The sequence below is a fragment of the Gekko japonicus genome, unplaced genomic scaffold (genome assembly GCF_001447785.1).
Source record: "Gekko japonicus isolate JY-2015 unplaced genomic scaffold, Gekko_japonicus_V1.1 scaffold33, whole genome shotgun sequence".
Taxonomy (NCBI): Eukaryota; Metazoa; Chordata; class Lepidosauria; order Squamata; family Gekkonidae; genus Gekko; species Gekko japonicus.
In genome coordinates this window covers 1,106,227-1,120,758 of record NW_015174272.1, presented here as the reverse complement: position 1 = coordinate 1,120,758, position 14,532 = coordinate 1,106,227, and the positions used below count along the sequence as shown (strand labels likewise).

Sequence of the window (14,532 nt, the reverse complement as noted above, 5' to 3'; positions counted from 1 at the left end):
GGTCCCGCCCCCCGCCCCCCATTTTCTGCCACTGCAAAATGCTCCTCTGATTGTTGAAGGAATTCTGATCCGCTTCCCCGAGAAGCCCCACACATGGATCGTAAATCTCCTCTCCTTCTTCCTTCTCCCCCCTCGCTAACTTTTCATACACTTTTTATCTCCGGTTCCCCGTCAGACATGGGAGCCCATTCTGGATTGGGCCCGTTTTCTTCTACGGGAGACTAGTTTTGAGTGTTTTCATCCTTCAGTCCCTCTTGATCCATCTGCGGATCCTTCCTGGCTTAGTTCTTCTTTGCTTGACCAGTCCCTGCCCCCCCCCCCCATTGCCTGTTGTTGATCTGTGTTCCACAAACTCTTGTTTCTTTTCTCTCATGAATCTGAGCCATTTTGCCAGTCCTTCTGGTTAGGTCCACTGATCTCCATCCCAAAGAAGAGTAGAGCCGCACTCTGCAGCAAGATCCCAGAATCTGATTTCACATTTTTTACTGTACCCATCCCCTTTGGAACTGGGATCTTTTGAGTCTTGTTAGATCCCTCAGTCACTGTTTCTATTTATCCCCCCTGATTCTACTAGTTCTTGGTCCTAACCAACTTGGCTTCCCCCCTACTGCACTCTTAAGTAGCTTTCCCCTCATAGGTAGATCTTAAGGCCAACCGCTTTGCTTTGACCATTCAGCTAACATAAATACCCCATTGCTCTGGCCAAGGTGATTTCCTGAACAGCAGCATCAGGGCCAGGGATCCCTGTTTCTCCTCCAGGTGCCTTGTCCTCTTCTGTCCCTTAGCCATTCCACATAGGAATCTCCCATCCTTTGTTTCTGTAGCACTTTTCCACGTTCCTCTCCCAGCTCAGTTTTGGACAACTGTATTGAATATATTGACTGATAGATTTAAAATATTTCTGTGCTGCCTTTCCATCCAAATAGGGTCCCCAAGGCAACCCAACTTCTCAGTTCTGTTCTTGCTCTCACGTATCCTTAGGATTCATACGGTGGATCCTTAGCTGCTGTTCTTGATCCACTTTTGTCGTAGATTATACATGCCCATCCCCCCTTTCTTTGGCACCACTCCTATTTCATTGGCTACTTCTTGTACTCCCCTGTATCTAATCCCCCCCCCCCTTGAGTTTCTCTTGTGGGCCATGGTGGTTTCTTTCCTTCTCAACCAAATGTCTTTCTTGTAAACCAAATATGTTGTGATTGTGAACCAAGGAGTGGCATGAGAAAGGATGCCTGGTCCCTGAATTGCCTCTTATCATCGTGCTCTGTTGGCAGGCACCCAGTTGGGGGCATTTGTGTGTGTATGTGTCATAGGTCTGTTTTCTGCCAAGTCAAGGCTTGGAAGAGAAGGCAGGGAACTTGAGTTTGGAAGGGACAGAAATCGCTATCTTCATGCATTGCTCTTTGCTGTAATGCAAGAGCCAACTAGTGAAGGAACTGGGACCTCATGAGTCGGCTGATAGCGGCACAAGCTTTGTTCAGGAAGAACGGTGAAATGATCAGCATGCTAAGCAAGTAAGGCACAGAAGATATTGTCATAGTACGTAAGGGTTGACTGAAGACTGTGCCTCCCACAGAGCATTTCAGATGGAGAAATACCCCATTTTTGTTCTGCCCGAATGCAGGCAATATGGGAAGTACATCTGAACGTTTTTGCTCAAACTTTCTGAAGAGTTTAAGGGCTTGAATGTAGGTGCAATTCTAAGATGTGTTATGCCCTTCTAATTCAGTTGAGGTCAGTAAGCTTAGAAGGCTGCAACTCTGTTTAAGATTGCACCGCCTAATGTTTTATTAGAATAATATAGAGTGGTCTTGTGGTTGCTCCTTATGAGAAGGAAGAGATTTAGTATCCACAGTAGTAGTACCTCTGGAAACTGGTTTGGACTCTGAGAGCCAATGTGCATATTTTGCAGAAGGAGGTGGACCCATTCTGGACTGTACCATTTGGGGGGGGTGTGATGACAACAACAGATTCTTGCGTGCTTCTTTGCATAAAAAAGCCTCTCCTTGCATATAGAAAATTAGTTCATTAGGGTGGTAAGCCTTCCTTTCTGATGTACTGATTCCTGGAAATGCTTCACCTGGAGAAGCTTTCAAGAGAATGGCCTCTCATAATCTGAAGTGGTGAAGTCCAGAATTCTAGCATCCCATTTTGCATAATGTGTAAAGCAGCTTTTAGGAGGCAGAAGAACCTGACTTATCCTTAGAGTAAAACTTGATGCTTTGTGTATAAAACACCCTGCTGGACTTTACCTACTGTCCTACACCTTTTCTGAAGTCATTGTTCTTTCTGCAAGTAAAGCCAAACCCTGTATGCTGCGTTTCCCTTCAAGAGAACTTTCCTTTTGCCCCATGATCTTTCCTAATAAGATCCTGGCATGGTGGCTGTAGATCTTGAGACTGCCATTTCAGATGCTTGTTGTAGAAGGCGTGGGGGGATTTCTTGAGGAATTTTCTTCTTGGTCATAGAAAGTTGTTTGTTTTTTAATTCCATTCTGGCAATGTCAGAATGACAGGAAGCTGACAGCATGTGATACATCATTCCCTCCTGCTGTTCACCCTGTAGTGGTCAGCATGCTGCTTGAAAAATCCCGTTTGCATTCAGATTTGTGCAAGAGTGGTGGAGTTGTAAAAACCACATGATCTTAGGATGGTTATTCATAATACATTTTAGGAACCAATACCCTGAAGTGCAGGGAGGAGGGGAGGGACTGTAGCTCAGTGACAGAAGAGTACATACCTTGCATGCAGAAGGTCCATATCCATCTAAAGGCTCCCAGTGTGTTACCATCAATGGGCTTAGAAGGGTGTCACTATGATTAGGAACAGCACTATCGGTCTTGAGGAAAATCTCTTTCTCTCTTACACTGTGGGGGCATGATTCTGTATACAGTAGATTTGTATGTTCAGAGAGTAGGATGCACTTGCCTTCCCAAGGGCAGGATTAAGCACACATCGTGCCAAGTATGCTGTAGAAGAGGATACAAACTAAATCCTTGTATGTGGTGTGATTTGAGAATATCCCCCTCCTGAGCTCCACCATTTTGAGTCCAATCTTAAAGGAGCATTTTCCCTATGTATATCTTCTGTGTACCTTAAAATCAAGAACTGAGGCTCTTTGGGTTGTTTCACCATCCACTAGGCTGGTGGCCATGGCAGAGAAGTCTTTTGCTATAATGGCTTCTAAGCTGTGGAATCAGTTGCCTGTTGAAATTTGCTAGGTTGAGTATGAGTACCTGGAACCTTTTACATAGGTTTCAAAGAATCCCCCCCACACACACACATCTCATGAAGTGAACTCTGACTCCTGAAAGCTTATGCAGGAATAAAGTTTGTTACTCTCCAAGGTGCCACAGGACTTTTGATGTCTTTTGCAAGAATAGGCTAATTAATTTTATTTATTATTGATTAAGAATATTTCTATGCTGCCTTTTCAGAGTCCTGCTTGAGGCCGCTTACAGTTAAAAGCCACAGTACACAGTCGCCCCTCTGGAATTTTTTAATGTAGGGTTTTTAAAAAATCAGTAATTTTTGTTTTATTTAAAACCTTTTCACGTCTACTTTTCTACCATGTAATAATTTGTGAATTTTCTGGTTGTAGTTGATTTTATTGGACAACTATAGAGTCACTCATCCTTTTATTGTGGATTTCATTGTTCTTATTGTTGCATCATATTGTGTGAGTGTGTGTTTTGTGATGGTTATGCCCCAGTCAAAGTGAGAATTTTGTATTGAAAGGGCATACTATAGGCGTGCAAAACAAATAAACAATAAAATCCCACCCAGTGCTGAAGGAGATAGTGGCACTGGCAAATCTAATGGAGCCACTTTTCATTGCATGACCACCAGTGCAGTTTCATGATTTGCCTGTGCCCATTTGTGCTTTCCGTAGGTTGGTACTGTATGACGGCAAAGGAGCAGATGGTCCAGAGTTTGTTTACTATGCCTGTGCGTTGAGTTGCCACAAACTTCCTGCAGGTCAGAACATTGTGGCTGTTCTCTTATGACATTTTGATGGACAAATGTCCATGTTCTCAATTGCAGAGAAGTAATAGTACCAACTACCTGCTTTGCATGGGGAGCAGAAAGGCCATACATGTCAGTATGAATCATAGTAGGTATCGTGTATAGGTTCGGAGAAATACAATGGCTGTCTTCTTGTACATGCGTCTTCCTGCTTCTGAATACTAGCAGAGTACATAAACCAGATTTAAATGGGTCCCCAGGATCTAAATAAGGTATCTGTGTCTTTTGCTGTGACCTGGTCTACTCTCATTTCATGCAGCAATGGGTTTCTCAGGCTGATTAGCACGAGAAGGTATTTAAGACCATAAGATTTTGTATGATTCTAAGAACAACATGATTGGGTCAGATGAATAAGAGATCTAACCCAGTTCTGTTGGCTATCACCATATCTGGCAGTGGTTCCACAATTTAATTAAACAATAACAACAACAAAAATGTTTTGAACCTTCTCTGTGTTAAGTTGACGGATTTCTTTTATCTCATTAATAATTTTCTTTGTTCTAACCCTGCTCTTTCTTTAGCCATCTTTTTTTAGTCAGATGAGTTATATCCTTTTCCTTTGATTCACTCTGAACTTGAATGTCCCTTTTGTTTTATTGGATTAAGAGGTCAGTGTAGCCATTCCCCTTTCTGAAGCAGACAAAGTTGGTCCACCAAAACTGACCATTTTATCTACTTTGTTAAAAATGGGATAAAGAGCCCAATCACTGTGTGCTGATCCACTTCTATTACATTTCACTGTATATGATAACAGACAAGATTGAGTAGATTTTATACAGTTAAAAATGTGAAAAAAATCCACTCCTTGCATATATTTAATTCATCTTCAGTGTCAGGAAGAAAAGTGGGTTGTAAATAAATGTTATACAAATGGCGTATATTTGCATCATTTCTCTTATTTTGTATAATCTATTTTACTTCTGTTAGTCCTGGGGATGGCTAAGCAACTTTGCAAAACATTGAATCTTCATTTCCATTCCACTGAAAACTTTATAGTAAGGATGCATGTGAAGCATATCTCGATGCTTGGGGATCCAACAATGTGAAGCATTTTCAACATCTTGATTGTGTCCACTATCATTCATTGTGTTTCTTGTGTCCTCTATCATTGACCATGTAAATCAGAAGAGCTACATTATCAATAAGAGTAATTTTAAGAGATGTGTCTGGGTTCTAAGCAACTGCCATTACCCATATACTGCCAGAGACTCATCTTCTTAGTCAGAAGGGTTTGGCCACAAATTACCACTTAAGGGAGTATGTAGCATTTGACACTGTCTTACAGGTGATATTCAGTAGCAGTCAGTGGGTTGAATCTGGTAGTAATTTTCTGCCAGCAGAAGGGGAGGGGTGATTTTCGGTCTTTTGTTGTGGACCCTCATTGCACCTCTCATACTCTTCCTATCCCCCCAGGAGCAGCTTTTCATGAAGTCTGGTGGGCTGCAGTGGTAGAGGGATGCAAGAAAGTTTGACCACTGATATGTAGTATGATTTGGTAAATGGTGGCCTTTTTTGACTAAGACATATTTCCCACATGTCACGTAATGTGCTTTTGAGCCTCCTTCCTGCTGTTGGTGTATATGCCTGAAAGAAACAGAGATGTAGATATGCTTGTATTGCATTTTTTCATTGAATGATGTCCATGCAGGAGCTGCATTTAAACCTTCATGCATTTTTGTGTCACCTGTGAACATATGTGCAACATTCAAAGCTTATTTTGCGTCCTCCATTTCCACCCCTATATACTTGGAACTGGTTTTTACATTTTACCTCTCTTTTGTGAAGTGTCTCTTTGGTCTTTGGTCCTCCTGCTTTTTCATCACTGTGGGCCACCTGCTACCCAGGCTTTTCTTTCACAGTCCCTGTGAAACGGGCCAAGACTGCATCCATCCATTGTTGAATAAGGCACTATCCTGGCAGTATAGAAATCATTGGCAATGAGATTGTCTTGTCTTGTCCACACAGGAAAATCCAGCGACGTATGGGCGCAGCCAAGATTTGGAAAGGCATTATTTAGTTTTTCTTCAAAAAGCCAGTGTGGGTACATACATTAATAACAATGAAATAAACTAATGAATGGAGCTTCTGTGAAATTAACAAGACATTCTTTGTCATTTCATTGGAGACAAGACGGATGAAGGATTGGATAGGGACAGCAAAGGAAGAGGTGCTGGGACATGTGGACAGATAATTAAGAGAAAAGGAGATTGTCACTACTTACTTGTGATGGGAATGTAATTCTCAGGACTGGTATCTGGGCTATGTAAGTCGGGATTGTCTTTTGCACTACCTGGAGTGTCTGTGATGACATTTAAAGGGGGGAAAGTGTTGAGTGACTGAACGAAGGCAGTGCATGTTAACAACAGTAGGGGAAGATTCTCAGGTGGTCATGAAAGTGATTGAAAATTTGCATGCAGTTTCAATCTTAACTTCACTCACATATTTAACCAATCAGAAAACATCTCTTGAAGAGGTGACAAAAAACTGAAATAATATTTTGAATGCTGAGGTCAAACACAGTATTCAGAATGGGAATTTTGAAATTCTGTTGAATTTCTTTCAGCTCTGCACTTGAAAGGCTGAAAAGAGAATCTTCTTGTTTTCTCCGTCTCAGAGTACATGGTCATTTTTACCTCACGCCAGGTCTCTGTTTGGATCCTGATCCTCTGGTCAGTATGTAATCTGTGTTTAGAATTTCTCAGATATGAAGGTTTCCAACACAGGTTGAATCTTGATTTCTATGCATAATGAAACAGATGTGCCTGAATATTTACTACAATCACGGTCAACTATTAGTTTTAGGGAAAAGGAACATTGTAAGACTGGAACTGGTGAGCCACCCTTTCTCCCCATCCATTAAGTCTAATTGTCAAAACCACTGCTCTCTTCTACACTGTCTTTTCAAGTGGGAAGCTATCAGATGCTCTAGCCTTTTCCACACACTCAGCTTACTCCTGATTTTCTGGCAGTTGATCCACAAGCATTGGAATTGGTGTGGGCAGGGCTCTTCTGCATGTCTGCCCTCCCTCTACAGTTGTGGAGTCCATTTTTTCCCCACACATTCCTTAAATAAGCAGGGTTTTCAAGGAAGGGTGCTGTCGTCATTGGTGGTATCATTGATGGTGCCACAGCACCACCCCCTTTTAAAAAGGGGCTGAAACATTGATATATCAATCTGTTGTTTTAACGATAGGCTCAGCAGCTTCTCTGAATTCCAAATTCTCATTTTTTTAAAAAACCCCAAAGTCTCTAGCTTCTTCCTTTGCAGAGATATGCCTTTTTCCCTTATATATCCACAGGGATGGAGCCTAAAGACTTACTATTTTTTAAATGCAAGGTGCCAGTTCAGAGAAACGGCTGAGCCTTATTGTTACAACAGTATATTGATATTAGTGCTGGTTTTTTTTAAAGATAATAAATGAAACCACTGGTCTTCAGGGCAGGGGGAAGAGAGGAAGTGGTATGGCAACGATGACAGTCCAATTATTGAAAAGTGGTCTGGAGGGGCATGGGAGTGGGCAGGATGAAGAAAATGGACAGAAACATTATGCACAAGGGGAAAGGTGGCTCAAAATTGGCTTCCAGAAAAAGATCTGGGTAAAAGTGGTCCCAAACAAACCAGAAAAAAAATTTTTTTGGGGGGGGGGGAGAAATACAAGACAAAGTAAAAACTAAGGGCACAAAAATTTGTGTGGAAATCGGGGGATAAACTGAAGCAGTACAGGGCCAGAACTGACAAAAAGAACCCATTCGGAAAAGCCTTCAGTGTGGGATTGTCATTCTTTTTAAAAAGTCCACTCTGCAAATTTCTGTTTGCTTAATTTTAGATGCTGGCATTTGGGGGGAGCAGCCGCTGCCATCTTTGCCCCGCCTTGCTTCCTCAACTCTACCAAAAAGGCGGAGCAGCTAATGCTCCTTCTCTCATCAAGGCTTTATGTATTATTATTATTATGTATTAAATGCAACATGTTGACAGATGCCTAGGTGGGGCTGCCAGGCACAGCAGCCGGGAGGTACTGGGGAGGGATATGGAGGTGCACTGTTGGTGACAGCATGATGTCAATTCTGGGGGAAACCTGGAAGTGATGTCATGCATTTCTAGGAATTGCTGGACACTTTGTGGTAAAATCACGGAGTTTCCAGTGATTCCCAGAGAGATCTAATGTCACTTCTGGTTCTGGGCAGGGACAGCACTATATTAACTAGCACTATGGCTGAGGAGTGCCTTTCGCACCCTGGTGACCTTTGCAATATCGCCAAGTTATATGGTTTGTGCAAGACTGCAAAACCTAGCAGTGTAACAGGCCCTGGCCTAGTGTCTCAGGCTTTCCCAGCAGTGTCTGTGAAAAGACTCAGAACAATCAACCTGCCCTGTGCTGCTTTCTTTCAGTGCTCTCTTCCTGCTTCAGTTCCGGTTTTCCAGTGAAGCCTCCCAGGCTATAGTTTCTTTATTTTTCTTCCCTCTCAGACTGTAGCTTCTTTATTCTTCTTCCCTCTGTCCAGATCTTCTCCATCTTTTTTTAAAGAAATAGCTTCAATCTTAGTGTTGTCAACCTGGTAGAATGGGCATAAAATACCCATGATACTGAAAGCAGTCTTTCTGGAAAATTAAAACTGTTACACTATAGGAATTTCCAACATTGCACTAAGTTGGGGGCTACTTCCCAATGGAAGACCACTTCCTCTTCCAGGGCAGTTTAGGAAGGAGGGACTGCTGGGAAATGTATGCTAGAGGTATTACAGCACAACAGTAGCTGCATCAAGAACATTTCTCAGTTTAAGAGCTGGCTTTAGTGAATTTTCTTTCACAGAGTTTTCTTTTCTGAGGGCTTAAATCTCTTAGAGCTCTAGTTCATTTTATTCTGCCTCAACTATTCCACTGCAGAACTGTGTGCATTAGGAGGAGGAGGAGAGGAGATTGGATTTATACCCTGCCCTTCACTTGGAGTCTCCGAGCGGCTTACAAACTCCTTTCCCTTCCCCTCCCCACAACAGACACCCTGTGAGGTGGGTGGGCTTGAGAGAGCTCTGACACAAACTGCTCTTTCAGGATCAGCTGTGCCAGAGCTTGTGACTGACCCAAGGTCACATCAGCAAGTGCAAGTGGAGAAGTTAGGGTTGCCAAGTCCCGCAAACTCACCGGCGGGGGAGGCTCCAACGGCTCCGGGAGCTGGCTCCGGATGTGCGTGTGCGCACCGCCAGCACGTCAACGGAAGTGACGTGCGATGTTGCCCACGTTGGGGGCGTGGCCCCGATTGTCAGGGGGGAAACCATAGAGTTTTCCCTCTGGTGATCCAGGCCACGCCCCCAATGTGGGCGACATGGTTGCGTCACCTCTGGTGACGCAGCCACGCTGCTCTTCGGGGGGCGGAGTTCCCCCCGGGGCCTGATTCCACGGCGGCGGAAATCGGGCCTCCAAAGTGGGGGTTTCCCCGCCCCCCGCCCCCACTTGGCAGCCCTAGGAGAAGTGGGGAATCAAACCCGGTTCTCCCAGATTAGAGTCCGCACACTTAACCACTACACCAAACTGGCTCTCTGTAATTAGTTATGTGTGATCTCTTTGGTTGCTTAAATGCCCAAGAAATTTTGCTGCTATTCTTTTGAACTTTAAAAACAACAAGTGCCCCAATATATAGGGCTGAAGTAACCACATTCAACTGCTATATTTGTAAAAATGCCTTCTTAAACAGGATCTGGGGCTCAGAACAGAAAACGCAAAGTGCAGCAAGAGGCCCAAGTTGCCCAGAAAAGCAGATCCTGTGCAGAAGGTCCTTCAGCTTGCTGAAGCAGTGAGTTCTTCATGCAGAGGTGGCACGGACGTAGAAGTGCTCAAAGACAACAGTGGAAAAGTTCCCATTTCCAGAAATTTAGAAGATGCTGAGAGCTCAGCCTCTGATCAGAGGCCAAGTGGAATAATACTACAGAAGGAACCATAACAGAGCATACTTACTACTGCTGATCTTGCATTTTGTGCAAAGGTAATGAAGCCTGCATATGTAGATGTAATTGTTTCCAATGGGCCAAGCAGAATTGAGGATATGACTTTTCCTGTAGATCAGAATAAATGTCATGCCTCAAAAACTTTTGCGGAAAGAGTTTCAGACAATAGTCAGAAGTGAAAAAGGCACTGACTTGTATATTCTAAAAGTACTAACAAGGTTTTTTTTGCCTCTGCTGTAAAATATTTTCAGGAGGTGCTACTGCCACTTCTTCACTTGGGAGTACTGGAAGTAGTGATTGGAAATGCTTAAATGATATTCTGAAACAGCATGAGAAGTCATCCACCTATTTGGCTGCATACTGCAAACGGATTGAAACTGAATCCAGTTTTATATCAAACAAGTGTCAGTCAGTCAGTCAGTCAGTCAGTCAGGCATTTATTACGGCAACAAGCCATAGAATATCAAACAAGTGCATTGATGCAGAACACCAGCACATTATAAGCCAAGAAATTCAGCTTTTGAAGGGGTGAGCTGGAACACTTAATGGCTATTGTGGTGTTCCTGGCATCACACAAGTTGGTATTGTGGGGATCTTTGGACAAGCTCTTCACAGACAACAGTGAACATTTTCTGGTTTTCATACAGTTGCTTGACAAGTATGTTGAGGTAATGCTCAAGCATTTGTGACGTGTCTCTTCAAAGGAATGTAACGATCACCACTGCAGGAAAACCATTCAGGATCTGATCACCCCATGGCCAACAAAGTGTTACAAAACGTACATAACAGGTTGGACGAAGCTAACTATTGCTCCATTGTATTAGATTGCACACTTGATGTAAGTCACTCAAGAAAAGATGTAATTTACAGTGAAATTTGTAAATAAAGATGGAGGCAAAATCTGTGTAAAAGAACATTTCCTACGATTCAGGGCAGTTCATGAATCAACTAGACAAGGGCTTGTAGAGCTCTTGTTGAGAAAGCTGGAAAAAAATAACACGGCCATTAAGGATTGCCATGGCCAAGTTTTTTATAATGGCGCCAACATGAAGAAATGAAAGGCGTTCATGGCAAAACTACTTATATTGAACTAATGAGCTTTATTTGTACCCTGTGGCCTGTCACTCTCTCAGTCTGGTAGATGTATCATTATAATCATCAAAGGAATCTATTTCTCTGGTGTGCCACAAGAAGAAGAAGAGATTGGACTTATTCCTTGTCTTTCACTTGGAGTCTCAGAGCGGCTTACAGAGTCCTTTCTCCTCCCCTCCCCTCCCCACAACAGACACCTGTGAGGTAGGTGGGGCTGAGAGAGCTCTGACAGAAACTGCTCTTTCAAGAACAGCTCTGAACAGAACTATGACTTGCCCAAGGTCATCCAGCAGGTGCAAGTGGAGGAGTGGGGAATCAAACCGAGTTCTCCCAGATTAGAGTCCACACAATTAACCACTATACCAAACTTTAAGGGATGCAGGTGGGTAGCCGCGCTGGTCTGAAGCAATAGAGTGCATCTGAAGCAATACAGCACATCTTTCTGCTATTTTCTGCCTCTGTTCAACAGTGGCAGATACTGGAAGGAAATGTGCCCAACCAAACTATGAAACCATTGAGTGGCACTTGCTAGGAAACTGGCATTGACAGTGTGAAGCCCATTTGATATCAAACAAAAGAAATTTATGCTGCTCTGATGGAAGTAGCAGAGTTGCCTCAAGCAGATGCAGGTCTTCGCCCTGAAGCACAATGTCTAGCAGACCAAATTCTAGACTTCAAGTTCTTGATATCAGTCATAGTATGGTGTGACATTATGTTCCATGTGAATACTGCACGTAAGGCTATGCATTACCTTACAGTGGATATTGTAACGGCTACCTCCCTTCTGAAGAGATACATCAACTTCATCACAATGTATAGGGAAGGTGATTATACAGCAGCAGTTATTACTGCAAAAGATCTTGCAGAAGCCCTTGATGCTGATGCCACTTTCAAGGAGCCCCCATGTAATCACCAAAAGAAGAGGCTGTTTGTGTTGTGTCTTAACCATTGAAACATAATCTTAAACTTGAAACCTCAGCCGGATTCTAATCTGGAACAACACCATTGGCTGAAGCATGTTCTGTAACCAATGAAATGTAAGAGGTCTGTACTGGAGGGAAGACAAATGATTGGATGTTATCTCTGTATTACAAGTGGCTGTTAACTTTATGAGGGCGTGGCTACACCAGCCCGGGAGAGTTTAAAAAGGAGCTGTGTGCTCCACTGTTGTTTTGTTGTGTCGTCTGATGCTGTGTGATCTTTTGGAAGTTCTCGTTCTCAATAAAGCTGAATCACTTGTTACTTACTTCGTTGTTGAGTTGCATACTTAACAGCTTGAATACGAGAATCAGACTCATGATGCGGAGTGCAGTCGTCCGAAGAAATCTTCAAATGGGAGCTCTTCTACACACTTGTAGATAGTGTTCATTTTTCAGTTGAACAGCAATTTAAGCAGCTAGAGGAAATGATGGAGACTCTTGTATAACTGTGAACGGCTGCCACAGGTGATTACCCAGCTCGCTCGTCCCCAGAAGTAGTGTCACACTGTTGGCCCAACAGCCATTTTTTGGCAGCCCTGTACCTGAGGGTTTGAGGAGGGATGGTGTATTAGTTGCTCCAAGAGGAGGCAGTGGGGGTGAGAGGTGTTGGGAGGGTGGGAGGGAGTTGGGGGCAGCCCCACTCCTTGTTGACCCACCACTGGTTTGGTGTTGTGGTTAGGAGCGCGGACTCTAATCTGGGAGAAATGGATTTGATTCCCCACTCCTCCATATGCAGCTGCTGGTGTGACCTTGGGTCAGTCATAAGTTCTTTCAGAGCTGTTCTCTCAAGGACAGTTCTCAGAAGAACTCTTTCAGCCTACCTCACAGGGTGTTTGTTGTGGGGAGGGGGAGGGACAGGAGATTGCAAGCCACTCTGAGACCCTTTAGGGTAGTGAAGGGCGGGGTATAAATCCAATCTCCTCCTCTTCTCTTAGCAGCAGGGTACACATACCTTCAAGATGGTGCCAGCATGTATTATGCGTGGACGTTCCCTGTTGATACCAATTTCAAGGATTTATATCCTGATCTTAGGTCTTCCAGGTGGCCTGCAAGCATGTTTTGGCAAAGTTGTCATCTGTAGATTTTCTACTCTACAGCAAACCCTTGCCCTACGCTTGATGTCCACAGCAGTGGGCTGGTGCTCTTTAGCACTGCCTTGGCAGGAGTGACAGAACTGAGGACAATCCCTCCACAAAAGAACCTACCCCAGCCAATCTGAAATTTGAGCAGATAACAGAATTCAGGTCAGCGAGTGAGGATGTCTCCTCCCCATAACTTGTCCTCTGATAGACAGCCTGATGGCAGTTAGAATCCTCATAGGAGGGACTTCTATGAAATTGCCCTCTTGGTGGAATAGCTTTTAGGTAGTAGTATAATGTGGAAGACAGAGCTGCACCTGAGCAGTGGGTCTTAACCCCAGGGGTGGGGGCCCTTCAGATGGATCATAGAGTTCCTCTTGCTGGGTCACAAGCCCCTATAGATCAGCCATTTGTTGCTCCTTTTTGAAAGGGCCTTACCTGCTGTGTAGATAGTAAGGGTGCCATGCTTCCTGCCGTTTGTTCATCACTACAGTACAGTTTCCTGTGCTAGGCCTGTGCTTCCTGTCCCCAGCTCTTTTGATCTGCTAGTCATGGCAAACTCATAGCTCTGGCTCCTCCTTTTCCTGTCACATAACTCTGATGTCACATATCTTCCTGTCTTGTGCTTGCAGCTGAGTGGGTTCTGAGTCTGGAAAGGTTGGTGTCAGCCAGTGTTCCCTCTAAGCTGAGTTAGTGTGAGCTAGCTCACAGTTTTTCAGCCTCCGGCTCACACATTTTTGCCTCAGCTCAGGAAGGGATGGCTCCAGAGCAAACGAATTGATGCAGCAGCCAAATCGCTCGCTCACAACTTTCATGCCAGGAGCTCACAAAGTGGAATTTTTGCTCACAAGGCCCCACAGCTTAGAGGGAGCATTGGTGTCAGCTACTCTAGAGAAGCAGATATGCCACATGTGTATATGGAATCTTCTTTGAGGTACTTTTCCCTGCCAGAAGAAAAAGTTTCCTGGGTTCTCACATTTGCATCAGGTGGTAAAAAGACCAGGCCTGATTCTATTCTGGTTTTTTTAACATTTAAACATTGATTTTTGTGCTGTTTTTTCTCCTGTAGATAGTTTTTGCATCCATGTAATGAAAGTGGCATATGTAAATAAAGTGAACCTACCCACTGGGTGAATTCACTTGTGGAGTTTGAGTGAAAGTAATTTCTTTGGGTGGGTTACAAAGTTTTCGTTTCACAGTTTACCTTTTGAGATTGGGTAATTGTTTTGGGTGATCAGAAAAGGTAATCTGTAGCAGGGCATAATATGGCGATTTCTCATAATGATTTACCCACAATTAGTTTATGGAGCTCTGATTATAATTACTTTGTCAGCATGTAATGTGGTAGGCTGTTGCCTAAGAAAATTCATGCCGTAACAAACTGGTTAATTTCTGATGTCAAATGGTGGTGACCCT

The 14,532-nt window shown here is 43.6% G+C and overlaps 1 protein-coding gene across 1 annotated transcript in view; it reads left to right on the top strand.

Moving 5' to 3' along the window:
* Nucleotides 1-14,532, top strand: part of FMNL3 (formin like 3) — a 130,419-nt gene that overhangs the window by 2,832 nt on the left and 113,055 nt on the right. The window contains exon 2 of the mRNA XM_015423645.1: nt 3,892-3,947. Within this exon, the coding sequence (XP_015279131.1) occupies nt 3,892-3,947 (56 nt within the window). The remainder of the gene's footprint in view (nt 1-3,891; nt 3,948-14,532) is intronic.